Source organism: Glycine soja, chromosome 19, assembly GCF_004193775.1.
Source record: "Glycine soja cultivar W05 chromosome 19, ASM419377v2, whole genome shotgun sequence".
NCBI lineage: Eukaryota > Viridiplantae > Streptophyta > Magnoliopsida > Fabales > Fabaceae > Glycine > Glycine soja.
In genome coordinates this window covers 47,714,886-47,742,053 of record NC_041020.1, presented here as the reverse complement: position 1 = coordinate 47,742,053, position 27,168 = coordinate 47,714,886, and the positions used below count along the sequence as shown (strand labels likewise).

Sequence of the window (27,168 nt, the reverse complement as noted above, 5' to 3'; positions counted from 1 at the left end):
ACTAAGTCATTCATTTTTTAATAAAGTGAAGTAATATTTTTAATCATGACGTTCAGTATAAATGACTTTTAAGATACTCAAATGTAAAATCATTCATACAAAGACTTTCCGTATATATGACTTTTAAGTTAATAATTATAAAAATTAATAAACTTATATGATATTTTGTTGTTGTGGTGATAAAATATGTATGAGAGACAATTTTGATCATATTAGATGGGGTTAAAATAAGCGCCAACGTTAATCTTAGGATTATTTGACATAACTACTATTGATTGTACAAAAAAAAAAAGAGTCATATTAATTGATTTACATGCTACCAAATTGTGATTAGATGATAAGAAAGAAAGAATTTATACTATTATTTATTCAGAATATTAAAACAAACGCGGAGACCACGACTCTAAACTTGGATGTGGTATGTCACGCAAAGCACAAAATAAATCCAATCCCATCTGTCAAGGAAAATCTGAAAATGGAAGTAAGCAATGGGGCAGGAAAGGAATCAAGAAAACTTGTAACTTTTTTTTGGGACTAATATTATAATTTTAACTTAATCGTTAGGATTGTGTGGAATAAAACCTTACTTGGCCCCAGCCATCAAAGAGGAATTTAACAAATCATGCCACGTCCTAAAATTTGTATTCCCCCAACCCAACGCACACTCCCGGACTCCAACTCACACGACAAACCAAAAAGTCAAAATACCAATAACATGTATGGATTTTAGTTTGTAAGAATATCTCAATAGTTATTTTTCTCAAACTAAATTTTGATTTCAAATATATGTTAACCTCATTTTTCTCAAACATAACTTAAATAGAAGAAAAAGTGGGTTACGCTGACCGTCACCGGTTCAATCCCAAGACCAAATAGATGACTGGCCTAGAGTGCGTTCAGCCACACCCACCAAATCCGGCACGCTGTAAGTAAAAGGGCAAATGAGTCAATTCACAACACCACTTTCACTCTCTCTCTCTCTCTCTCTCTTCCACTAACCATAAAAACCCAGAAGCCTACCCTCACCGAAGCATCCTTTTTTTTCTTCTTTCTTTCTCGTCGTTTTTCTAACTCCGTCTCTGCCTTCACAAAAAAGAGAAAAGTCTCCGTGTCGTCGTGACTAACAGTGTGAGTGAGTGTTTGTGTAAATCGGGGAAATTGTTGGGCTATTCAAGAGATCGGCAGCGGCGTCATGGGTGGAGATGGAGCCACGGCAAACGCGGAGGCGCAGTACGCCACGGCGAAGATATCGGTGTGGTGGGACATCGAGAACTGCCACGTCCCCAAGGGTTCGGATCCGCACGCGATCGCGCAGAACATCAGTTCCGCCCTCGTTCGCATGAACTACTGCGGCCCCGTCTCCATCTCCGCCTACGGCGACACCACTCGCATCCCCGCCTCTGTGCAGCACGCGCTCTCCAGCACCGGTATCTCCCTCAACCACGTCCCCGCCGGTCGGTAACCTCCCTTTTTCAACTTCATATCTATATCCGTTTTCACTTCTGCTATTCCTACCTCCCCGATTTAGTTTATCGACTGTTGATATCTTCAATCTAATAAAACACTCCTCCTGAACTCTATAACTGCATACTGTCTTTTGGATTGAAGTTAAATTATTATTATCAAATCTCTACAGCTGGCAATTATTATAACTCTTAATAGTTTGAAGTTTCTTTCTCCCTTCTTTGAGTGGATGTGAAGGGACTGGTGTACGTGGTTATTTGACTCTCATGAGAAATTGTAAGATTTTGACGAGCTGTTAGTTTTCTCTCCTGAACCCTGTCCATGTTCCGTGGTTGTTGTTCTGTAGCATTTATTGAAATTGCTAGAAGTTGCAGATAAATATGGCCGATGCGGCCGTAATTGCAGTCAGACATCCCACCAGAACCTTTCTTTTTTTATCAGAAAATGTTAATTGTTAGTTTGTTAGTTTTTGTTAGCATGACGGATAGAACCGGCGACCTTTTCCTCCTTTCCTTTCTTCTTAACCACCCGGCCAACCTTATATCTCCTAAACCTTGATGTCGCGGTTTTGTCACATTCCACAGCATTTATTGATATTTCCAGAGATTGCCTATAAATATGCCTATGTGGCTATCATTCTGGTCATAGACATCGCCAAAACCTTGATCTTGTGGTTTTGTTGCATTTCTTGATGTTGTAAGAAATTGTAGATAAATGCGACTGATGCAACTATAATTGCAGTCACAGGCACAGTCAAAACCCTGCTCACAGACCAATTTTGGAAACATTAGTTTTCTGTTTTTGGATCAAATCTATTGTTATTTATTTTTATTTTTTTTTGCTTTGTAGGTTCTGTGAAACTTGAAACTTCTATTTTTTTTTTGTAACTGACGTTTTAATATTCGGTGATAGGCGTGAAAGACGCAAGTGACAAGAAGATTCTTGTTGATATGCTGTTCTGGGCAGTGGACAATCCTGCACCTGCTAATTATTTATTAATTTCGGGTGACCGAGACTTCTCAAATGCTCTCCATCAACTTCGGATGAGGAGATATAATATTCTTCTTGCACAACCTCAGAAAGCATCTGCACCCCTAGTTGCAGCTGCCAAGAGTGTATGGCTTTGGACTAGCCTCTTAGCTGGAGGACCTCCTCTTTCTAATGGTGAATCACAACAACTTGGTAATGGTAGCCTTAGCCATGTATCATCTTCTGACTCCTTACAAATTCCAGTTACAAGTGCTGCTCAGATACAGCAACAGGTGGATTCCTATTCAGAAGTACATGTAGGAAATTCAAAATTTCCAAATGGAGGAAGGGGATTTGATTCTAGATATCAGGGGAAAACAAATTGGAGAAACCCGAGTCAATCAAATGGACCCAGAGCCATGAATCCACCGCCAGTTGGACTTCAAGATAATCGCAATCGTAATAATACAAACTCTCATCGACCTGGCAACTTTAATCCAAATGTTCCGCTAAGTGGACCTGCTACAAATTATGTTCATGGCAATACTGATCAGTTATGGAGCAATAACAGTAATCTACAGGGCAATCATCAAATTCCTTATTCACAGCCATTAAGACCAAACAACTTCCCATTGCAACCTCCTTTTGCACCTAGTAATTCATATACTCCAAATTCCCATACTTTTCCAACTTCTATGGTGCCACCTAGGACTGGTGGTCCCAATTTCACTTCAGGGCCACATACCAATGTGCCAGATATTGGTAATCTGAACATTTCTGGATATCCTAATAGTGTTCATAACCCACCAACTGTTCCACAACGGAGTGGAGAGCTGAAACAGAATTCTAATAATAATGCTCCACATCATTTAAGATCAATTGATGAAAAAAATGGACATATGGTACATAACAGTGGCACAAAACAATCACACCAAGGTTACCAACATGGTCCAGAATATCAACCTCCGCCATTGGCAGCAATGGGTAATAATAACCCTTCTGGTAATGGTATGTGGGGTTCTCCAGGATGTCCTAAACCTTCTGAATATGTACAAGGCCTAATAGGTGTTGTTTTACTTGCCTTGAACTCACTAAAAAATGCAAAGATGATGCCAACTGAGGCAAATATAACTGATTGCATCCGGTATGGAGATCCCAAGCACCGCAACACTGATGTTAAGAAGGCTCTTGAAAGTGCTATTGAGCAGAATATGGTGGTGAAACAGAATTTAGGTGCTTTGCCGTTGTATGTTGGTAAGAATGATAAACTTTGGAAATGTGTAAATCCTTTAGGTGGTACTCCTAAGCAGCACTCAAAAGAAACATGGGATGAAATTGAAAAGTTTTTAACAACTCCTGCTGGAAGATCAGCACTAATGGGTACACAGTGCAAGTAAGCATATTGTGATATGTCTTCAAAACTTTTAATTTTATTTTCATCTTTTCATACTTGTCTTGGTCATCTGATATGTCTTTATTTTCTTGTCTAGGTATGAAGCAGGTATTGTGATTAAGAGTATGTGCTTTAAAGATCTTGCTTTGGGTGATGTCCTTCAGATATTGAACATGTTAATTACCCATAAAAAATGGGTTACGCATCATCCATCTGGTTGGCAACCACTTAACATTACTCTTCCCGAGACAAACCCTGGTTCAGGGGTTGTAGCTGGTGCATAACTGCACCCTGATTCTGGTAAGGAAAGGCAACTAGAGAAAACTCATTGAAGTTAATGATTAATGAATAAAGTACGAGCCAGTTGGACTATGAATTGGTTGAATAATCCTCTCCTTTCCGTCCGAATCAAAAGGTAGGTAGTAATGGTGAACTGTAGTAATATGCATCTTGTGTGTTTATGGTTATTTTTAAAGCTTTCAGTTGATCTTATGGGAGAAATGAAAGCAGCATTTGGACAATAGTTGAATTATACCAAACACTACAGTTTGGTGTGGTTGCTGAGGTTCCTACTATGGCCTGTTTTGCATCACAGTGGATCTATTTTGGAATTAGTATGCTTTCCAGTGTCCCGAGCTTCTATGCATCTCTTCCTACAGATTTATATTTTGCTTGGAGGTTGCCTTATTAGGCTGGACTCTTTGGATCTTTTTATTGATATATTCTTAAGCAGTGTCCGGGATATTGACCAAGTATGTGTTTTGAACTTTTGCTGGATATTGATGGACCTTCAAGCTAGTTAGGTAAACCATTCTCAATGCTGTTTGTTTTTATCACTTGAGAAGTGATCTACCCAATCAAATTCTTCTGGGTGAACTGTGGAATGTGGGTCCTGAAACTGTTTTGTTGGCTTATGTTCGTTGGTGGCTGTCTTCGAAATGTTACAAGTTAAACTGCTGGACAGAGAACTCTTAATTTGCACAAAATTAAAGGAGACTGCACTCTTCAAATCCTGCATGAAGCTCATGATTCGTTATCTTAACACAAATACCCGGTAAGCTAATGATTTTAGAATTTGACTATGAAAATATGTTACGGAGTACTCAAAATGATTCAAAGATGGTGAAACAAAATGTCAGTGCATCCTATTGCATCTCTTGTTGCTGATGGTGCCTACGGAATTGTGATATTTTATTATTCATCTGGAATTAGCTTCTGGATACCTGGCTCAATGCTCAGAATTCGGTAATTCAGTGGGGAATTAAGCTGATCTTGCCGCTTCCTATTGCCTTGAAATGTTGTCCAAATTTAAATTTGCTCTGTATCATATAGATTATTTAGTTGTATGCCCTCAGCTTTAAGTTTTTATTTTTACTTTTTTGGTTGGAAATAATACCGGTTATGACTGGAGCATGGTTCAATTTGTGTTTAATCTGATTAAGCTTTCTCAATAGTGTGACTGGTGTTGACTCATAGCGAGTCATAGCTGTACATAAACTCAGATTTGGACTTGGTGCAGCCAGCAAGTAATGTACCGTCCCATCTTTCTTTTTAATGGTTCAGCTTCAGCATCAACTGATTTGTACAAGTACATTTCTTGGCTTTAGATTTCATGTGTGATTCATTCTTAGTCATTGTATGCAGTCCCGATAGTGTATCACTCGTTAACTGCACTCATTCCAAACATCATAGGTTACCCTTTAGAGATGTTCAACTTGTATTCGAATTCGATATAAGCTTCAAAAATATATGTTGCTTTGATTTTACTTTTTTTTTTGTTACAATTGATTTTACTTTCTAAAATGTTTTTTTATAGCTTTTTTTCTAAATTATTACTCCATTAGCAATTTCGGTCTTCGCCATTTTTTGTTATTGGCAAATAAATTGTCAAAGTAGCAACATTAAATGTCTCACGACAAAACTTGACGAGTTACATTTTTGAATCTCGTCTCTTTGGTAACCTTAATTGGTCCTCTCTTTCTCCTTCTCGACGTCACCTCTATCTGGCCTCTTCCCCCTTCACCGTGTCCCCTCTTTCGTCAACTCCTTCCCCCCACCCAACCATTTCATTATCATTCCTCAAATCAGATACTACATACTAAGGCTACAGAGTAAAAGATCAAACATTATTTCGAGGTATTTTTTTAAAATTAATATTAATTTTAGATTAGTGAATTGTTAGCAATATTTGACTATTAGACTAATTTTGATATTGTTGTCTTCTAGTGTGTTAACGTTGTTGTGATTTTGAAATTATTTATTGTTATTTTTTCATTATTTCAAGTAGATGTCTCGTGCCTCTGCATTTTAAAACTCAATTTTATGTTTAAGTGAGTTCATTTGTTTTAACTACAAAAATTGTAAAGTAATCAAACGTATTATGGTTACAAAAATAATTAAGAGAATTTTTTTTATTAACCGTTTTATTTATGTAAAGTATTTTTTGTCATTGTCCATGATTGATGATTAGTTTAGACTCGAATTCATTATCTTATTTAAAGGACTCGAATTTAGTCTCACTTATAAAAGATGGAGATAATATCAAACTATTTTAAACTTATATCGGTTGTGTAAATGTGCAAAGAGAGAATGAATTTCTCTTATAACAATTATTGTTTATTTGCTACAAAAATTATAAAATAATTAAAGACGTTATAGTTAAAAAATAATAATTAATGAAAGACACAATTTAAGAATGATGTTATAAAAGAAGACAAACAATTTTTTCCAAAATGATCTTATATACTATTTCAGAGGTATATCCCGTGCCCAAAATTAGTTTCCAAATATTTTCTTTTTCATTTGAAATTTGTTGCAGAATTTAACAAATTAGTTTTTTACAATAAAATTGTACACAAATTTTATCGTACAAAAATAAGAGAAAGCCGTATATAATTACACGAGTAATGTAAATATGTAACAGAAAAAGACAGAGAGAGAAAAGAGTGGTGTGGGAAATATTGTAGGAAAATGTTATATAAAATAACAGAATTCTTAAATAAATAGCGTGAATCAGTTGCAGAGTAACAATGCATGAAAACGGATTAAGTTTGGGTACGAGTATATTCCCCGCATAAAAAGCGTTTTGAGTCAAACTAGAACAAACGAGGTGGTCTCAGACAACCGTACAACAAGGAATTCCAATTCAAAAATATCTGTCTTTTCGTCTCCAACTTCCTAAAAATAGCTGTGTCAGTGCAACTAGCCAAGACCACCGAAGCACCAAAATCAATTACGTGTATCACAAGGAACACAATTGAACCCATCATCATCATCATCACAATCATGATGAGGCGTTCGCATTTTCAGCATGATCATGTCACATGAAACAAGAAGAGTGACTTATTATGGGTCAAGTATAATCACGTTTTGCATTGATCATGACTTTGAATTACCAGCGTTTTGGAAGCTACCATAACAAAATGGATAGTGATAATTATTCAAAAGAGAAGGAGGGGATGGTGTTGAACATAGCTATCATGGTGGTATCCATGATCGCCATTGCAATGGTCACCGTTTCTGTTGTTGCACACATAGACGGTTCCAGACAAGATGCAGGGAAGAATGTGAAGACCCTTCTCTCCGTTTGCACCAAAACGGAGGAACCAGAAATCTGTTTCCGCGTGTTGAAACACGTTGGTGAGACAGCCACGGTTTTGAATTACGTGAAAGCTGCTATTAATGCAACCCTCACGGAATTGTTGTTTGTGATTAGGCCAAAACCTCGTCTTGAAAGGAGCCTCACGCTTCTGCAGCAAGAGTCATATAAAGATTGTTTGGAACTGTTGAGTTTGGGAAAGGAAGAATTAGGATCTTTGTATTTGATGGCAAATTTTTATGTAGATTTGAGCGAACTAAACTTAGATGATCTGTTGAATAGCCTAAGTGCTGTCATTTCGTACCAACACGCTTGTACTGATGAATTGATTCGAATAAATAGCTATGGGGTTTTGGGGTATTCCTTGCAAGTTCCAATTCTTCTCACAAGGATAGCCTTGGCCATTGTTGATAATTTCTCTGAGAGGCCTAATAGCAGAGAACCACGACGGCTAGAAGAATTTGCAAGGTGGTTCTCAGAAAGAGAGAGAAAAATGATAGAGTCCAATCAAGGAGATAATGGTGGTGAACAATGGCCAATAAATGTGGTTGTGGCTCAAGATGGTAGTGGCCATTTCTCAACCATAGCTGACTCACTCAATGCATGCCCAAAGAATAAAACGATTGCATGTGTTATTTATGTGAAAAGAGGTAAATATGAAGAGAGAGTCGTGATTCCTAAGGGTGTAAAAGTGTTCATGTATGGTGATGGACCTGCGCATACCATTGTCAGTGGTACCAACACAAGAGACCCCAGGATAGTCACAACCTCCTTTCGAGCAGCTACTTTCGGTAAGCTCCTCAACATTAAACAATATGGCTCTAATTATGAGCAATTTTTGAGTGACTACAATGTTAAAAGATTTAGTTAATCATTTAGTCTCTATAACTGTTCTAATTTTTCGTTTTAGTCTTCACAAGTAAAAAAATATTTGTAGAGGAATTAAAAACTTAGAATTTTTAGTTATAAAGACTAAAGCAAAATGTTGGCACCTATATACGAACTAAATGATTAATTAAAACTTTTAATAATAAAAAATCATATTAAAGTATGCGTTAGAGTCATTTTAATATTATCATGAGCTTCTGATTAGTTGTGTCTGTAATTAAGCTCTGTGGTCATGCGATGCTTACTTGCCTTCAACACCCTTTTGTTCTTTTTAATTTTGGAGGGTACCAAAAAGAAGCAAGTAATTAACACTAAAAGTGACATTTTGTTCTAATTTTGGCTCGTGAAATGCAGTGGTAATGGGGAAAGGATTCATCTGCAAAGACATGGGTTTCACTGCCCCAGCTGACATTACAGGAGCACCAGCACTCCTAGTCCTTTCTGATCACGCAGCATTCTTCAACTGCAAAATTGATGGTAACGAAGGAACCTTGTACGCTGTAGCTCAACGCCAATTCTACCGAGACTGTGAGATTCTTGGCAGTGTGGACATCATCAAAGGAGACTCAGCAACTGTAATTCAAAACTCACAAATCATACTGAAGCCTCGAAACTCCTCTGATTTGGTTTTAAGAAGAAATGTCATGAGTGCTCAATCCAGGTTAGACAAGTATCAGACAACTGGGCTAGTGATTCAAAACTGCACCATCACAGCACAGAAAGAAAGCATGAATACTCTTAATGCTACCACTTACTTGGGCTCCCCGTATAGTGAATACTCAAGAACAATCATAATGGAATCCTTTTTAGGAGATGTGATACATCCAAAAGGTTGGTGTAAATGGAGTGACAACTATGGCATCGAAACAGCAACATTCTGGGAGTTTGATAATAGAGGGCCTGGGGCAAGAACTGACAAGAGGGTCAAGTGGAATGGCTACAGTACAATTTTTGAGAGAAACCAAATGGTTAGTTACACAGTTGGTCGGTTTCTCCAAGCTGACCAATGGTTGCTAAATAGAGGCATTCCATACGAATCTGGGTTTGTTGTACTGAAATAGACTGTACTGGGACCTAGAATAGAACCTTGTGTTTTCCCTGTGTGAATATCATCTGCTAAGTTTCCACTTTGGTTTAGGAGGAAGTGAGGGAAAGAAAGTGAAAGGAAAAAAAAAATGACATGATTTTTAAAATTGTTTGGCTGTGTAACAAATGAAAGGAAAGAAGTTATATATAAAATATCTAAAATGAAGAAAAATGGTATAATAAAGATGTTTTTGCCTTTCTATCCATATAATCTTTTCTTTTTTTCACTCTTGGAAATATTCTTAATGTATGTCGTCTCATTAACCATGTCTATTTTAAAGAAATTTTTGACAAATTTGGATTTAAAAAATTAGACCCAAACACATTTTAAAGACAAGTTTGAGTTATACTTTAAATCTTAACTTTTTTTCAATTCAATGTCATATATTGTTTAATAAGTATATTTTTTAAAACAATTATGTATTAATATAATTTTAGTAAATAATGTTTTATCTACGTGATATTATAATATTGTTATTTTTACCTTAAAATATATATTATAAGATATAATTTAATTATAATGATATATAAATATAGTATGTTAACAAGTCAAATCGATCTAAATGGGTGAAATTTAAACTTAATAATTAACTTAATTTCGGACTAAATAAGAAACAAGTAACTTGTGTCACAATTCATAAACACATCTATTTCACTATTTTTTTTCTTTAAATTGAGAATAAAAAATATTTGAAGAAGACCATTACTCTTTCATTTTTTTATACTAAATACCTTTTGTTCCAAATACAAGAAAGAACAGTTTTTATTCCATCTTTTCCTTGCCTCACGACTCCTCTACTTTTCTGCTATACCAAACAATACCCAAGAAAGAACTACATCCAGTCAAATTATGCATTATTTTGGTTGACCAAAGGCATACCCAACCCTCTGGTACGAGGTTACTACTTACTCGTGTTTAGCCAAGATTGGACCAGACAAACTCATTAAATTGAATACTTCAAATTAATCCAATGTGAGCAATTATGTATAGCCAATTTTAGGCATGACAACGGGGTGGGTTGGAGCCGAGTTTTGTTTATCTCACCCCGTCTCCGACTCTCCATTTCCCTTCCTGTTCCCGCCCCAGAAATCAACGGGGGTGTATATTTACACCCCATCCCCGTCGTCCCCGACGGGGTCGGGTTTTTCCTGCCACCCCCCAACAGTTTTATAAAATTTTATTAAAAAATATAATTTTAAATAAAACATAAAATTCAATCCAACATTAACATAAAATTCAATTTAATAATTTCATATTTCAATATGTTATATACATTAATTATTAGCGGGGCGGGTTCAGGGCAGATATTGAGAATCTCATCCTCGAACCCGAACTTGGTTATCGGGGAAAACTCGGCCCCAATTCCGACTCTGGTCAACTCGAATTTTCCCCGTCAAAATCGGGATGGGTCCAGGACGGGCACCACGGATTTGAGCCCATTGCCATGCCTAGCCAATTTGTTACAAATCCCTTAAGACAAAAGCTTCAGCCAGTAGCCACGACACAAAGTTACTTCCACGATACAATGCCCAAATTAAGAGCCTTGGTGAATCCAATAAAATTGCATAATCACAAGTTTAACCTTTCATACGGGACAGGAAATTGTTTTCATTACTTTTGGTACAAATATTTCAAAATAGAAATAAATTTAAAATAACGTTCATTTTCATTTGGTTAAATCCAACAAGTCCTTAGCTTACAAAATCATTATCATGCATAACATACGTGGCGGATTACCCTTTGAAAACGCTACTATTATCGATTTTTCACGTCTAATATATAAAAATGACGCAAAAAGTAGTATAATTCGTGCTTCCATTAGACGGGCATCCGTCTTTTTCTGATGCTCTACAAAACACAGTGAACGTCCCATGTTTTTCTGCACGTCATGTGAGTCCTAAAAATCATTATCACCTTTTAAAATCATCTATGGTTACAACCTTTGAATTTGTCCCTTTTAAACCATGAAATAAAAGAAATCACCCCTACCTTTACCTTCGGATGTCTGGCCATCTACAAAAAGTTGAAGTATTAATAAATTAAGTTTTCAATTCTCTCTCATCTCAAAAATATTTTCTTGGAGCTCCAGAAAACAATAATTTTAATGAGATAATAATTTCAAGTGAAGACCGTGTGAATGTATTTTTTCAATTCTCTCTCATCTCAAGTAATTAATACAAATATATTTTTTTAATTCAATATTTCAATGATATTTAATATATTATAATACAAACATTCCATATATATATATATATAATCATTTTAATTCAAATAAATTTTTATACTAATTATTTTTAAACTAAAACTAACAACAATTATTATTATAAATTTTAGGATGATACATAATAATATATTTTATTATTTTCACTTCACCATTTCTTGCAAAATCTTTGGAAACACGAAACAAAGTTAAAGCACTGCAATATTAATCCCAAAATATCAAACTTAGATTATGGAATTTTTTTTATATAAATTTGAACAAGTTTAACTTCAATTGGCACAATTTTAAGGCATCAAATCATCTGAGAATCACGATTATATATATATACAAGGATATTTCCATGGACTTCAACATTGAAGTTTCTCCTAAGGAATTTTTCGCAGCAAAGCTAATATGAGCCATTGCTGTAGTTTCTTGGCAAAACCTGCAGTCTATGGTACCGAAACCATCACAACTAGTCAAGCTTGCAAGCAATCATAGAAGGATTGCTTTTATTCATTAGAAAAACAACAGTGACACCTCGCAACTGCAAATAAAAGAATATCACTCTAATAAGAGTAATACCAAATATAACAGCTACAAGATTAAGAACAAAGCAAATAAAACAACTAACTAGTGTTGTTTGATTAAACATAAAAGATCACATGGACTCTTATCGGTTTCAAAAGGATGTTCTGCCTCTATAACTTATATAACGTACCAAAACCTCAAATATATATTTTACTAGTGGTAACCAACCAAGAATGAGGAGCACTTGCTCTGTCCTGAGGTTAGAAACACGAAAACATAGAGTAGCAACTTTTTTCAGTAATGCCTTATCATTTATGAGAGAAATATTGTTGTTTGGTTAAACAATGAGTTTAACTTCAATTGGTACAATGAAGGTTAAAAGCATCAAATCATCAGAGATTAACTGGTGTTGTTTGGTTAAACAAAAAAAATATCACATGGACTCCTAACAGTTTCAAAAGAGTGTTCTTCCTCAAGTTTGTTGATTTTTAAATTAACTACCTCTAAAGTCATACCAACAATGGTTTTTTATTGGTTGACAATGTAAAAGTTTTTACATTGACAGTTCATGGCCATTAAACTTTTTGATAAGATAGAAAAGCAATTTCCTTTTGAGGCCTTGCAAATTTCCAATTATTTAGAAAACATGATGGGAATCCATGATGTTTACTCTTGTTATGCCAGCACTGGTCCTCTTCCAACATATAAAATGCAAAGGGACAAACCATATTGATGCCGCAAAATTGCAGAAATAAAACTTAGATTGAGTCAAATAACATGCAGCAGATTTCTGGGTCAGGCAAAGTCAATTACTTTTATTTATAATGACATTTGTCAATGGAATTGGCACCACATTACGGCACAATCACCAGCTTTACTGCATTCCTACATCTAGTTCCAATGCAGACTTGACATTTGAAAACATTTATTGTTGAAAATGAAGTACAGTTCAAGGGAGGTCGGGGCAAACCTCTTCAATCCGAAAGAACAGCACAAGTGAACCCATTTTGCACAAGCTGGTTAACTGCATCCCTGAACTTGTAATAGTCATCAACCTTGTTATACACTTGATGAGAAATCCTGGCATATCCAGTAACCACCCCAACTTCCCCTTCTTTTGGGGGCCGATAGTATATCGGAACCTCAACCCCAAAAGTATCCCTGAAATGTGTCCTCAACTTTAGGGCATCAGAATCACTCCCAATCCCCAAACAAGCAGGCAAGCCAACCATAACCATGCTAGCACACATATGTGGGGGACTCCCAAGCCGAGTCCCCCACGCCTTCACCAGCATCTCCCCCATCTCCACAACAGCCTCATGATTCCTCTTCTTGATCCCCTCAATCCCTCCTTCAAACCGGTTAACAAACTCCACCGCGGCCGGAACCACCAACTGAGCACTATAATCCCTAGTCCCAATCCAAGCACTCTCCACAGCCAAACCATTGCCATACTCATGAGACACCACAGGGTGATGCAAATCAGAACCAGAACCAGTACCTTTAAAGTTCCTACGAGTGTACAAAAACGCAATAGAAGGTGGACAAAAGAACCACTTATGCAAATTACTAGTATAAAAATCAGCACCAATCTCCTTCATATCAACATCAGTACACCCAATGGAATGTGCAGCGTCAACAAAAACCTGGTCCACACCTTCCTCCCTGCAAATCTGAATCAACTCTTTAACGGGAATAACAACACACGGCATGGAAGTCACATGATCAATTACCGCTAACCTAACCCTATTCCCATTACTCTTTCCTCTCTCTAACGCTTTCCTAAACTCGGAAACGATCTCATCGTTGGAATTAACGGGGAAAGGTAACGGGACCTCGACGACGTTACCTCCGGCGCGCGTGACGTAGGCTTCCATGGATTTCTTAACGGCGCCGTAGGCGTAGTGGAGCATGAGGACGACGTCACCCTTCTGGAACTTTCCTTCGCGGAAGTTCCAGGCGGTGTGCTGGAGGACGATGGCGGCGGCGGTGGTGGCGTTGTCAACAATGGAGATCTCGTCGACGTGGTCGGCGTTGACGAGGTCCTTGATTAAGGTTCGGGATTGGAGGACGGCGGATTTGAGGTCGTTGAAGTAGAAGTGGTCGGGCTGGCGGAGGTACTGGAGCTGCCAGCGGCGTTGAGCGGAGAGGATGGAGGCCGGGCAGCACCCGAAGCTGCCGTTGTTGATGCGGGCGACGGAGGAGTCGTGGTGGCCGAATTCTGATTCGATTTCCAAGGAAGAGAGTTTGGGTTTTTTGGGTATGTGGGAGCCGTTGTGGTGGATGGTGGTGGAAGACATTGGGATTCGAGAAATCAGGAACAGGGATTTCACCATAAGAGATAAGGGAACAAGAACAAGTGGCTAACCCTATTTACCTCTTCTCTTCTCTTCTCTTCTCCATTGATCCCATTAATAAAACTATTTTCAATAAATGTGCCATTTACTTGTACTAGTGCTTAGTGGCTCCAGTTTTGGATGTGTCACGTGTTCAGGAAACCTTTTCTTAAAATCAAATCAGAACAAAGCTACTACTGTAGAGCGTGTGTATGTATATTTTTACTCCAACAAAATTATGTAGCTGCTGGAAATGAATGCCCGAACAAGTTTGAATAACAGAATGTGTCTCGAATTAGTTCTTGTTTGAATCCTGTCAAGTACCATTTTTCAAGCAAAAACGGAGGCGTTTGATGGAATCCGGACAAGTCTTAAAAAAAAAACGGAGATCTCTCTTTTTTATACTAGTTGTAAAGACAAATAACGATTACAAATATGATGGACGGTGATGAATTTGGTCGGTTTTCAAGAAGGAACTAGTGCGATATTCTATCTATTTACTATACCACAAAAATAAGTTCTCACATGCCACATGTCAACATTTATTTTGTCTGGCATATCTCAAATTAAAAAATTCCTAAAATATTCAATTATCATCCCAACAGTATACTTATGTTATCAACAATTTGGTGGCGTCATGATATTTGTAGACGGAGTTATATGTTAAAACTCAAAACCGGTCCAAAATAAGCAAATAGATAAAAGTAACCAATATTCTGTCAAAAATATAAAAATCTTAATAATGATATCAACAAATGTGAAATCAATGAGATTCAAAGGCAGATCGAGGTATTAGTGGAAAGGCCTTAAAAATTAGTGACATAATATAGTGTACTGAACATCTCTGGCTTGTTCATGGTGTGCGACTTTTCTGTCTCAATCTTGCGGTACATCATTGTAATACTTGTAAGTGGTTAATGCAAAAGGAGAAACAAAACCATATTCAAAATAAATGCATAAAATCATCAATGGCATTCACACCTCCTCGGGATGTACCAACCCAATATTATTATTAGAAGCCTACGAGGAATTGTTATTGCGGCCAGGGTTTGTATCGATTGGGTTTTGGATTTGGAAGCCTTTTATGATGAGATGATGCCCAATAGTTGGTATTGGGTTTGGGTATATTCCATTGCTGAAGGAAGAAAAGTGAACCCCTCAATTATTTTACATTATTTATGGAATCAAAATATATATATAAATTGTTTTCGGATCAGTGAAGGAAGGACAAAATCCTTTTCAGCAAACCAAAAAAGGAAAACATCGCCATAGTGCGAAAGTTCCTGGTAGTTTCCTTACAGAACATGTAATGATAATAAATATTTTTTGTTACTGCATTTTAAGAATAGTTATATTATTCTCATTATATTTTTTTTATCCATTTTTATTATACTATCGTGTAGGGTAATGAAAATAAAATGATGTGAAGTAAAACTTTTTAGTTTAACGTAGAATTATAAAAAATTAATTTGAAAAATAAATAAATGTTATATAAAATAAGTTATTAAACTAAAAAAAATGACATAAGTTAAGTAATTTAATGTGTTTATCCAATTTTTTTTCATAATATTTAAAATATGCTCATTTTAATATAGCACGGCATAACTTTTTTTTATTGAAATTTTAATCTCTGTTTTTTTTCTTTTTGCGTATCCTTATCTGTATTAGTTGCGAATCGTCTAAACCCCCACACCAACTTCTCCAACAGGAGGAATATTTTAATCAAATTATTTGCCCCGAGTTATTTTGGTTCAAGTTTCTAATGAAATATCTAGAAAACTTAGGTTGCGTACCGCGTAGCAGAAATAAAATAAATTCAAATTATTATCCTTAGTCAGCATTTGTAAACAACTAAGCATTTATGAAGATAGTACCTCCACATATTATTCTTAAATCCTGTTGGTTCTATTCATGCTTTACTTGGGAATAAAAGAATCCTAGTAACATCCCGTTCCACATGGTCATCATGAAATGGAAAATTGTAAATGTGATCTATCCTAAATTCATATCACTTAAGTTTATAAATGTTTTACACGATGTAAGAGATAATTATTCTAAAACTTCTTTTTCCAACAGTTAATCAAATAATAATTAAAAGCTCTATAATGATCATCTAAGCTTCATTCCCAATATAAAAATAAATCAAAACCTATCAAAATGTAGGGTAATGCTAGTACTAATAATTTGAATTTTGATGTCTCGTAGTATAATATTATTTTATATCTCATCAAAGGGGTTGTTTATTGTGAGAGAATGAAAACATAATAAAAACTAAAATTTGAAAATTATATTAAAAATGAAATATTATTTTTTTTTATTTTAAGTAATTTAAAGTTCTTAATAGGACATATTTAATATTTTTTATCATATATTCATGTATATAAAATTTCCTCATTAAATTATATGAAGGGTAGAATAAAATTCTAAAATAAGTTTAAGATAAAATTTATTATAAAACTTTTAACCCATCACAAAAGTAGCATTCATTTTTTTTTTCTTTTTGAGAAAGAAAATTATGCTCGATTAAAAATTAACCAGTAATACTAATGTTTTTTTTTTCTCTCCTAAAAATAACGTTTGGGAGCCAATGCCAAATTGCCTATCCAAAACAATAGTCGTAATTAATTAGAACAGGACAAGTAGAGTGGTAGTAGTTTGTTTTGAAGCAGATATTTCCAAGGCAATTTATTTAGGATGTTTTATTTGATAATATTAATGATTTGGTTGCAGAGAGAACAAGTTACTGCTAACTAACGAATGGACATCCATTCAATTATTATTTATTCGTTACGACCTTCCACCTTTTTCTTGTGTGTGCGTTCCTAACATTATTGTTTCCTACCAAGTTCTCTGTCTGGGGAGTTCTTAGCACCACCACCAGCTTCTGCAGTAGCTTTAAGCTACGAAAGGTTTGTTTTTTTTTTTTTAATTATTATTATTATCATTTGTTTTGATCATTTTAGTGTGTTCAACCCACTTGATTCCTATCTCTAACATCTTGTTTCTGTTTAATTTTCAATCTTTTGATCTTCAAACATGATGAGTTTAACCCAGTTGACTTCTAGTAACTACCTCCCCCTTCATATTACACCCATTGATTCTCTTTCTATTGTTGACTTTGAAGAATCTGTTCGTGTAATTTGGCATTTAGGTATTACGGATCTGTACAAAATTTTATTTATAGCATCATTAAAGCGAACTGATTCTGTTTATTATTATATTTTTTTTTCATGCCTTTGTGTTTATGTGTTAAACGGATGTAGAATCATAGCTTGGGTAGAGGACAAAAAGATAAATCAACTGTAAATAACGTTGGTTATAATTACTGATAAGTTTAGGATGAAAATCTTAGCAAGAGCTTTTCCTTTCTGCATCGTTGACCAAACATGGAAAGATATATGTTACCTCAATGTTTTTTTTTTGTGTGTTTTTTTTTTTAAAATTACTTGTTAGATGACCCCATATTCTAGATTGTTTGGGAAGGTAAAGATTTTTTTGTTTAGGCTTGGCAAGAATATGATGGTAGGAGTAATTACTGGCCGAACAGTGAAATATTTGTGGAAAAGAGGATATATTTTTCTGATTATATATTTATCTGAGATTGGCTGTGTGGAGAATATACTACAAGGACTTAAGTGTCTCAACTGTTTATTTCCTTTCTTGTTCCATTGTTTTTGCATTCTGTGTAAAACTAGGACTGTATTCAGCTCAACTTACCTTTGGATTTCCTTGTAAGGCAGATTTTCCTTGACCATGGGGCAAAAGCATTTAGTGACGGTGTTCTGTTTATGGGCTTTAACATGTTCCCTTCTTCCATCTTTCTCCTTTGGAATTCTGAGAATTGGTTTGAAGAAGAGACCTCTAGATCTTGATAGTATTAATGCTGCTAGAAAGGCAAGAGAAGGTCTAAGATCTGTAAGACCAATGATGGGTGCACATGATCAGTTTATTGGTAAGTCAAAAGGTGAAGATATAGTACCTTTGAAGAATTATTTGGACGCTCAATATTTTGGTGAGATTGGAATTGGCACACCCCCACAGCCCTTCACTGTTGTGTTTGACACTGGGAGTTCCAACCTTTGGGTTCCATCATCAAAGTGCTACTTTACTGTAAGTTCAACTTAACTTGTATGTCTTCACAACCATGTACATATAAGCATATCGTACTGACCAATTCTCTCTTGCAGCTTGCTTGCTATACTCATAATTGGTACACGGCTAAGAAATCAAAGACACATGTCAAAAATGGTAATGCCAGCTTCTTATTATTCATGTTGATTATAGTGGTACTGTCATAGATATATGCATTAAATTAAAGGCTAAATGCTACTTTTGGTCCATTATATTTGGTACTTGTTTCATTTTGATACATCAAGTTTAAAAAGTTTCATTCAGTATAGTGTATACCATATATATGTCGTGTAATGTAATCTTAATCATACCTATCAACTTGTTGATCAGGAACTTCATGTAAAATAAACTATGGAACTGGATCAATATCTGGTTTCTTCAGTCAAGATAATGTTAAAGTTGGCAGTGCTGTTGTCAAGCATCAGGTGAGTACTTAATTTATGAGCTTCCACTTCAATATAGATTGTACAAATTTGTTGATATCAATACTTACAATTGTCACTATTGTAAACTGTAGGATTTCATTGAGGCTACCCACGAAGGAAGTCTTACCTTTCTGTCAGCAAAGTTCGATGGAATACTGGGACTTGGATTTCAGGAGATCTCAGTTGAAAATGCTGTGCCCGTATGGTGTGTTCCATCTGGTCTTTTGTTGTTTCATCTGTATCTGATTTCCATGTTAGAGTGAAGTATAGTAAATCTTTTTTGTCTTTAATTGACCAGTTCATCATAAAATCACAGGTTCAAAATGGTGGAGCAAAAACTTATCGGTGAGAAGGTGTTCTCTTTTTGGCTTAATGGGGATCCGAATGCGAAAAAAGGTGGTGAATTAGTTTTTGGTGGTGTTGACCCAAAGCACTTCAAAGGAAACCACACTTATGTTCCAATTACTGAAAAAGGTTACTGGCAGGTTAGCAAAAGCACGTTTAGTTTGATTAGGAATTCTTTTTAAATATGTAATTATTCACACCAGAAAAATCTTTAACGTGGAAATTTTCTTTTTCAGATTGAAATGGGAGATTTTTTCGTTGGAGGTGTTTCAACAGGTAATTTTATTGTTCCTCAACAATAAGTTCTATTTTGGAGATTCATTAAGGGAGTGATTGGGTGCCTGAGTGATCAAGATAATTTGAAATATGGTATAAGGAGTGAATCTAGATTGAATTCTTTTCTCCTCCATATTTGAATATGTTTTCAAGAACTACAGTCTGTCAAGTGTCAACAAAGTGTGCCTTTACATTTATTGTGAGATAAGAATTTTTTTCTTATTTGTTGCTTATGCTTTGATTCTAAAGTGCATTTAATTCTGTAATATATCAATGCTTCTTTTAGGTGTTTGTGAGGGTGGCTGTGCTGCTATTGTGGATTCAGGAACATCTTTGCTTGCTGGTCCAACTGTATGTGCTTCCATATTTCTGAAGATTTTTTGCTTTTTTTTATTATTATTTATAACTTCTGTTGACCGTTTATTTTAGCCTGTTGTGGCTGAAATCAACCATGCCATTGGAGCTGAAGGAGTTCTCAGTGTAGAATGTAAGGAAGTCGTTTCTCAATATGGAGAGTTGATATGGGATCTCTTGGTATCAGGGGTAAGTTTCAAATTGTGCATGCTTTTCGGCGCATTTCCACTCTCTCAACCTAAATGAGTTTGATCTTTCTGTAGGTGAAACCAGATGACATATGTTCACAAGTTGGTTTATGTTCTTCCAAAAGGCATCAATCTAAGAGGTTAGATAAGTCTTTATTTGATGGCCCTTGTACATATCAATGTCTTTACTTTCTGCTTCCGTTGTATGAATTTTTCACCATATTTGTTTCATTGCTAGTCAATTTGGTAATAATTTGAAAATATTGGATGGACGTTTGAGGATTTATTATAAAGGTTAGAAAGTCAGAAGCATCAGTTCCAAGCATAAGCAAATAAGAAAAAGAGTTTTCCTTCTTAAAAAAATTGTCAGGGAACCATCATTATAAATATAATTACTAGCTTACTAATCTATCATTTTGCCATTGGGAGAGTTTGGGTCTTGACCTCACTCATGCTGCAAGCCCGCAATATTTTGGCTGAAACAGACTCCTAAGTTATTTCGAATTCTCTGTTTGTGCAGTGCTGGAATTGAAATGGTGACTGAAAAGGAACAGGAAGAGTTGGCAGCGAGAGATACTCCTTTGTGTTCTTCTTGTCAGATGCTTGTTCTTTGGATCCAGAATCAACTAAAACAAAAGGCAACGAAGGACAGAGTATTCAACTATGTGAATCAAGTAAGCCATTTGAATTATCCTGTCACAACCTCAAGTAGTCGTGCATATTTATATTGTTTAAGTTTAGACATGTGATTAATGTTTGTTTTGATCATTGACAGCTGTGTGAGAGCCTGCCAAGTCCATCTGGAGAGTCAGTGATAAGCTGTAATAGTCTTTCCAAGATGCCAAACATTACGTTCACAATTGGAAATAAACCTTTTGTCCTCACACCAGAGCAGGTTAGGTTTGAACTTTCCATAAATTAAATTACATTGTGAACATTGGGGTCGGGAAAGTACCTACATAACTTGGACAATATTTTGGTTTTAGGTAAAAATATGGATTCAATTTCAAAGAAAAGCCAACAGTAATAGCCATTCAAAATGACCTGGGCACACACTAATACTGAAAAGCAAATTCAACTACAATTATGCTATTATCTCTGTAGATAGTTTAAGGCCAACTATTTTAATTATTTTTGTGATTCTAAGAATGCTTTTTTTGTGTTTTCAGTATATTCTAAGAACTGGAGAAGGCATTACAGAAGTCTGCCTTAGTGGGTTTATTGCTTTTGATGTTCCTCCTCCAAAGGGTCCATTGTGGTATATTAACTTTTCAAATTATTTATCAATTGAAAAATCACATATGCACACAGTAGAATGGTACAGAACAACCATGAATGAAGCGAATTACATAAAATGTTGTTAAGCTATGTTCCCTACTCTGATGCAGGATTCTTGGCGATGTTTTCATGAGGGCATATCACACCGTCTTTGACTATGGAAATCTCCAAGTTGGCTTTGCCGAAGCAGTCTAATTACGCTTTCTGGAGGATTTTCTTTGTAAATTTGTTAAGCGTGTTGTAAATAAGCTGTTATAATTGTAGCTCTGGTTACTTTTTGAAACCACGAATGTATTTATCCATTTAAGACGTAGAAGTATCCCACTTGCAAGTGTTGTGTGCTTTTTATATGAAAAAACCATCTTCATTTCATTCCGTGTTTGACCAAATATTGTGCCCTTTCTGTCCTTTTCAATTAGGATACTTGTAATGTGCCATACCCATGCGAAATCCTATCCTTCTTTCACCTGAGTTCCAATGGATAACTACTATTGGCATTATCTGCCAACAGAAACGAAAGGAGAATTGAAAAGGCAAAACCAATTGCAAAATGGTCGCAGAAAGGTTTTGGCTTTTCTCTTTTGTTACAGAAAGGTTTCGGCTTTGCTGTTAGAAAGGAAATGATAGCTGTAAGCACCCTCAATTTATGTATAAGGGACAACGGCATGACAAATTCACTTTCTAGCAAAGGTGAAACAAATAAATTCGCATTATTCAAAGGAACTGTTTGGTGTTAAAAAAGAAATTTATTCACTTTTTATTATAAAAACACTCCCAAAGGTCTCTATCATAAGAAAGAAAAATTAACTTCATACTAATTAAATAATTAAACATCATTTAATTTTGTTAATTACACTTAAAAAATGAGTTTTCTTCCCAAATTATCTTTCATTATTAGAATGTAGAACTTCATATGAAGAATAAAAATGAGTCATTGAAAATAAAATATAAATTAAATAAAGAAATTTTAAAAATGGCATTTTTAATTATATTTGAGACCTATGAATTCTTGTTACTTGTATTTGAGACTGAAGTATTTTTCACTTCATTTTTTATTCTCATGAATTTATATTTGTTCAACAAAGTGAAAACAATATATATATAAACAGTTCAACAATGTCTACGCCGGTGTTAATGCACATGCTTGCTGGCAAATTCACTTTCTAGCAGAAGACGTGGAAGAAATAAATTCCCACTACCTAAACTTCATTCAATGCCATCGTCAACGTGTTTCGAGAATACGTATATCCAATCAAGTTCTGTAGTCACGGCATTCAGCTTCAGCTAACGAACGGTTTTACGGTGTTTTGTTATCAGTAGTGAGTTCAGCCCAATTAACTTTCATCTGCAATATACTCCAAAGTCGAAACTACACATTTTTGTTAGCCATGGGCTAGGCATCGTGATTCAAGTATCAATAATGGGAACAATGGAAGCTAACATAACCACGGTACTCACGTAAACATAAAATCCTTGCACACATAACATGATCTCACAGATAAGCAGGTAACATTTTTGGTCTACCAAACTCCAAACTATCATGTAATCCCAAATGTTTTCTTCCTCTTGAACTGAGGATGGCGACAAATATTAAATAAAACAGTTAACACAAGCCAAACCACACAGGAAATACGCCATCATGCCGGTATGTCAGTTCACGAGTAATGTTCCATTATTCTTCATCGCTATCATTACTGAATATAGAAGAGATCGGAACATTTTGCTTCTTTGCAACATTTTGCTTCTTGGCTCCAAACGTAATCTGCGTGGCATTCGGGAAAAGAAAGTGGTGATAACATATAAAAATGTTTTATGCAAAAGCAACACTAAATGGATTGGCAGGGTTGAAAATGTTTTTAAGACTTGAATTGTGGAACAAAACAGCATCAAGAACTCGAGTGGATAAAATCTGTAAGCATTCCAAACTCCTGAGTACTACAAGGGCAATTGCTAGTTTCTTTTCCAACCCTAGACACCAGGTGGACATACCTTGGAAGCACTGCCTTTAGAAGAAAACCCAAACTTCAAAGTATTTCGCTGCTCCTGATCTGTAAGTGCAGTAGCAGTTTTAGATTCCGAGGGTACTGTTGCTGATCCAGACTCTTGTTGCAGTTGAAGTTGTTGCTGTTTTTGAGCATCAGCACTGATTGACATCAAGGAAACCAAAAACCAAGATGACATGAGAGGAAGTCAGTAAGAATTAGAACATTGACCCCCTGGCCACCTGCCCACACATAGCCAAAACAAAAGGGAGAGAGGAGAATAAAAATAAATTGACAAGAGAGCAAGGGAAGGGTACATTTGAGCAAACTTTGCCATTTCTCTCTCTTGACGCAGCTGTTCTCGCTTTTGCCTATCATCCCGACTACTACCACCATGCATTTCCTTCATTTGTTTGAAACGCTGTATTTAACATCAAAGATTTTGCATTAGGAGAAAAATAAAATTTAGCCAATTTGGGAATCAAGTTTACAAAAGCAGAACCAAATTAATGTTTAGTTAAATTGTTTACCTTTCTGTGATTGTGATCATAAGAGCTCAAGTGTGCTTCAAATTCCATTGCCAATTTGTATTGCTTGTTGCAGAGATCACAATAGAACACCTTTCGGATTTCTTTCACTTCAGTTTGAATTTTTTGTTCACGTTCAGCTAAGACCTGAATTTTCATAATGTGCACGAAGCAGGCAGAAGAAGCCACCAGGTAATAAAAACTGCAGGAAATTCTCAAGACCTTCCAAAGTTGATGATTCCTTATGACATACCAATCCGGTCAAAAGACATGCATATATGCTATATGCTGCCTTCTGCTATGAGGTGCAGGTTTGAGAAAATATAAACATCAACCTCAATACTACTATGTGGTTTTTGCACTAAGAGCAACTACTAAGGAGTAATAAATCATACCTCCCGCTTCTTCACATGTTCCTCTGTCTCCTCCAACTCAACATCCAGTTTTTTTCGCTGGATATTTTCTTCTGCGGTAAAGAAATCGTCTTCTTCTTGCTTGCCAACCCCCAGTCTTGGATCTCTAATTCCAGATTTTATTGGCTCAATGATTCCTGCACGCAAGCCCAGGTCAATTTGGAAAACAAAGATAAAGCATTTAAAATCAAGGACAACACCAATGACCAGAATCAAATCACTTCCAGGTAAAGAATCCCACAATTAGGAACATACAAAATTAATACTGAGAAAGTAAGTAAAAAAATGAACTCATTTCCAAAATCCTTGTTTCAATGAGATAAGAGCAAATACACAGGTGATTCAATAAATGAAGAAAAATATAACTCTTCTCCTTGAAGGTAAAAAAAAAAGCTTGAGTTAATACTTTGCACGCTGCATAGCATTAACTAGGGTGCTAAAGGTCACATTTGTGATGATCCTTACTGTATACAAATATAAAATCAATTTAAATACTGGAACAAAATAACAAAAATTACAATAATCTTTGCCATGCTTACAACAAACTACTATGTGTAGATTAATGGAATGAAGTAGCCTTAAAGATCAAAAACAGAAAGCTTCAAAGTCTAAAGTTTTAAATGTTTGCAAGTATTAGATGTCACAGCAATAATGGCTTGGGAAAAAAAATTCTGCCAGTTTATCAGCAGCATTAATGAGATTGAAGTCAAGCGATAGAGTTGTTCTTCCTTTCCACCCACTCCGTAGAAATAAAGGGGGAAAAGCAGACATAAAAGGCAGGTTGTAACAACACTATAAAGGAGGTACAAAAAAGGGTGCACAGAGGGGGAAGAGAAGATGTTCAAGAAGAATCAAGGAGTAGGGACAACTCATGCAGTATAGCAGAAACTAGAACAATGGGAAAATGCATTGTGCGGATCTTCATAAAGAGAGAAACAAATTGATAAATATCGAATAAAGGGATAATACAGTACAAACCTTGTTCATCCTTCCCAAGACCCTTTCCTTTCCATCCCATCTTTTGGAGGAGCTTAAAGCCAATATTAGATGATGTTATCTGTGTGTCCAAAGATGCTTGCTCCACGTTATCCAGATCAACATTTTCTGTTGGCCTGTGGTTGATTGGCAAACTAAAATCCTCTGACAAATCCTCAATAAGAGAGTCCTGATATGCCTGAAAAACCAATTCATCTCAATACAATGGGAATCACAGTAATAATTGTGCATTCACAATGTCTTGAAGAACACAGACCAGCAGTATAATTTATAAGTATAAAAAAGCTAGAGTCAGAATTCTCCATCTTCCAGAGAAGAGAAAGAAGAACATCACTTAATTGGGTGAAAAAATATCTATTACCTGTTCCCTTTTAGATTGCCTTCTGTCACGGCCACCGGTTTCCTGCCTACCATTCGTCCATCGATATTCCATTTAGTATCTACAAGAATCATGCATAAGATGTAAAGTCAGTAAAGTGTAAAGAAATAAATAACACCATCGGGAGATATAAAAAGCTTCAGGTGCCAAAAAACGAGCTAAAGGAAGTTCACACAACATAGATAAATACAAAATTAAAAATAATCCGTGATGATAAAATACTCTCATGAAAACTTATTAAACACAGGACAAGACACTCAGAAAAATTAAACTTATTCACAACATTAGTATAGAGCCATCTGAAAACACAAGTTATGGGTAAGCTAATCAAATTCGCCAACGTAACCGAGCGACCCACTAAGAAAAAGAGGATTTTTCAACTACCCTTTTGAAATTTATCTAAAACCAAACAAGGAAATTCCTCAGGGATTTGTTTTTTTTTAATGAAAAAAATCAGATCCAGAAAACCTTAGCTTAAACAGTCTAAGAAGAGAATAAAACCGCGATTGGGGAAAGATTAGAGTCTGAGGGAGTAAGGAACCTTGATGATAGTAAGAAGAGCGCAAATTCTGGCAAGGAAAACAAAGTTGCTTGGATCTCGTCCTTGCTAGATTTCAACGCACGGTCTTCTTTTTCTGCATGAGATATATTCAGATGCGATGAGATGAGGGAATGACATTGACAGGATCAAAACAAGGAAGCAAAAATAATTATATATTTTATTATTAAAATTTAAAAGAAAAGAAAAAAATGAAAAAAGATGAGAGAGAGAATACGGGTGGTGGATATTGATCGAATCTTACATTGGGTTGGGTTGTTTGAGGGTCTTACTTTGGACACCCAGCATTTTTGTTGGGACATTCAACACTTTATAGGTGAAAATGTCCTTCACTCATTTAATATATATAAATGAACAGTTACTCATCCGTATGAGTCACTTGTTCACTCCTCCCGCGGTGCTGTTTCGTCTTCTCTTTTGTTTTCTTCTCTGCACTTCAACTTCTCCTTTTCTGTTCTCTCCTTTGCGTAGGTGGTCTTCTCCTTGTTGGTCACCTTCGTCTTCACTCCTTTGTTTTGTCCTCCGGCTTCTGCTTCGTGTTGGTGGCTGCTTCCTCTTCCACTGCAGCTTCTTCTTGTTGGTTGATCTTCTTCCATGTAAGTTCTCTTGTCTCCCTCTCGCGCCGCTTCTCTCTCTCAATATTGTTTGTATTTGGTTTGCTATTGTTGGTTGGTGTTATTTTGTTGAATATTGTTGATGTTTTGAATCATTTATGTGGTTTGCTGTTGTTGGTCGTTGAAAAAAATGGCATTTTTGGAGAAAAAAATAACCCGTACAAATCAACAATCCGTATGAACCATACGGATCAGTAATCCGTATGGCTCATACGGATTACTAACCAATATGTGG

The 27,168-nt window shown here is 35.8% G+C and overlaps 5 protein-coding genes across 6 annotated transcripts; 3 read left to right on the top strand and 2 right to left on the bottom strand.

Moving 5' to 3' along the window:
- The first annotated feature begins 1,018 nt into the window (after positions 1-1,018).
- LOC114400633 lies at positions 1,019-5,432 on the top strand. The gene is made up of 3 exons (XM_028363176.1): positions 1,019-1,454; positions 2,377-3,826; positions 3,924-5,432. Exons 1-3 carry the CDS (start codon positions 1,193-1,195, stop codon positions 4,108-4,110), a joined length of 1,899 nt encoding a protein of 632 aa, XP_028218977.1. The 5' UTR covers positions 1,019-1,192; the 3' UTR covers positions 4,111-5,432.
- Positions 5,433-6,900: 1,468 nt separating this feature from the next.
- LOC114398283 (pectinesterase-like) lies at positions 6,901-9,527 on the top strand. The gene is made up of 2 exons (XM_028360469.1): positions 6,901-8,215; positions 8,667-9,527. Exons 1-2 carry the CDS (start codon positions 7,207-7,209, stop codon positions 9,371-9,373), a joined length of 1,716 nt encoding a protein of 571 aa, XP_028216270.1. The 5' UTR covers positions 6,901-7,206; the 3' UTR covers positions 9,374-9,527.
- Positions 9,528-11,920: 2,393 nt separating this feature from the next.
- Positions 11,921-14,901, bottom strand: LOC114400557 (probable L-cysteine desulfhydrase, chloroplastic). Its single transcript, XM_028363051.1, has 2 exons — positions 13,101-14,901; positions 11,921-12,146 (listed from the first exon to the last, which is right to left on the bottom strand). Exon 1 carries the CDS (start codon positions 14,464-14,466, stop codon positions 13,105-13,107), a length of 1,362 nt encoding a protein of 453 aa, XP_028218852.1. The 5' UTR covers positions 14,467-14,901; the 3' UTR covers positions 11,921-12,146; positions 13,101-13,104.
- Positions 14,902-17,148: 2,247 nt separating this feature from the next.
- LOC114400074 (aspartic proteinase-like) lies at positions 17,149-21,852 on the top strand. 2 transcript variants are annotated; one of them, XM_028362341.1, is made up of 14 exons: positions 17,149-17,375; positions 18,207-18,576; positions 18,654-18,714; positions 18,928-19,022; positions 19,115-19,227; positions 19,339-19,507; positions 19,604-19,643; positions 19,930-19,994; positions 20,073-20,186; positions 20,261-20,325; positions 20,706-20,859; positions 20,961-21,080; positions 21,355-21,443; positions 21,574-21,852. In XM_028362341.1, exons 2-14 carry the CDS (start codon positions 18,220-18,222, stop codon positions 21,656-21,658), a joined length of 1,527 nt encoding a protein of 508 aa, XP_028218142.1. In that variant the 5' UTR covers positions 17,149-17,375; positions 18,207-18,219; the 3' UTR covers positions 21,659-21,852. The 2 variants fall into 2 exon arrangements, with proteins under 2 accessions (XP_028218142.1, XP_028218143.1); XM_028362342.1 differs by having other exon boundaries at positions 17,190-17,375; positions 18,203-18,576.
- Positions 21,853-22,845: 993 nt separating this feature from the next.
- Positions 22,846-26,453, bottom strand: LOC114400321 (G patch domain-containing protein 8-like). Its single transcript, XM_028362732.1, has 8 exons — positions 26,302-26,453; positions 25,743-25,821; positions 25,364-25,559; positions 24,368-24,522; positions 23,976-24,119; positions 23,763-23,866; positions 23,453-23,606; positions 22,846-23,225 (listed from the first exon to the last, which is right to left on the bottom strand). The coding sequence occupies exons 2-8, from the start codon at positions 25,812-25,814 to the stop codon at positions 23,136-23,138; spliced, it is 915 nt and encodes a 304-aa protein (XP_028218533.1). The 5' UTR covers positions 25,815-25,821; positions 26,302-26,453; the 3' UTR covers positions 22,846-23,135.
- Between the last annotated feature and the right edge of the window lie 715 nt (positions 26,454-27,168).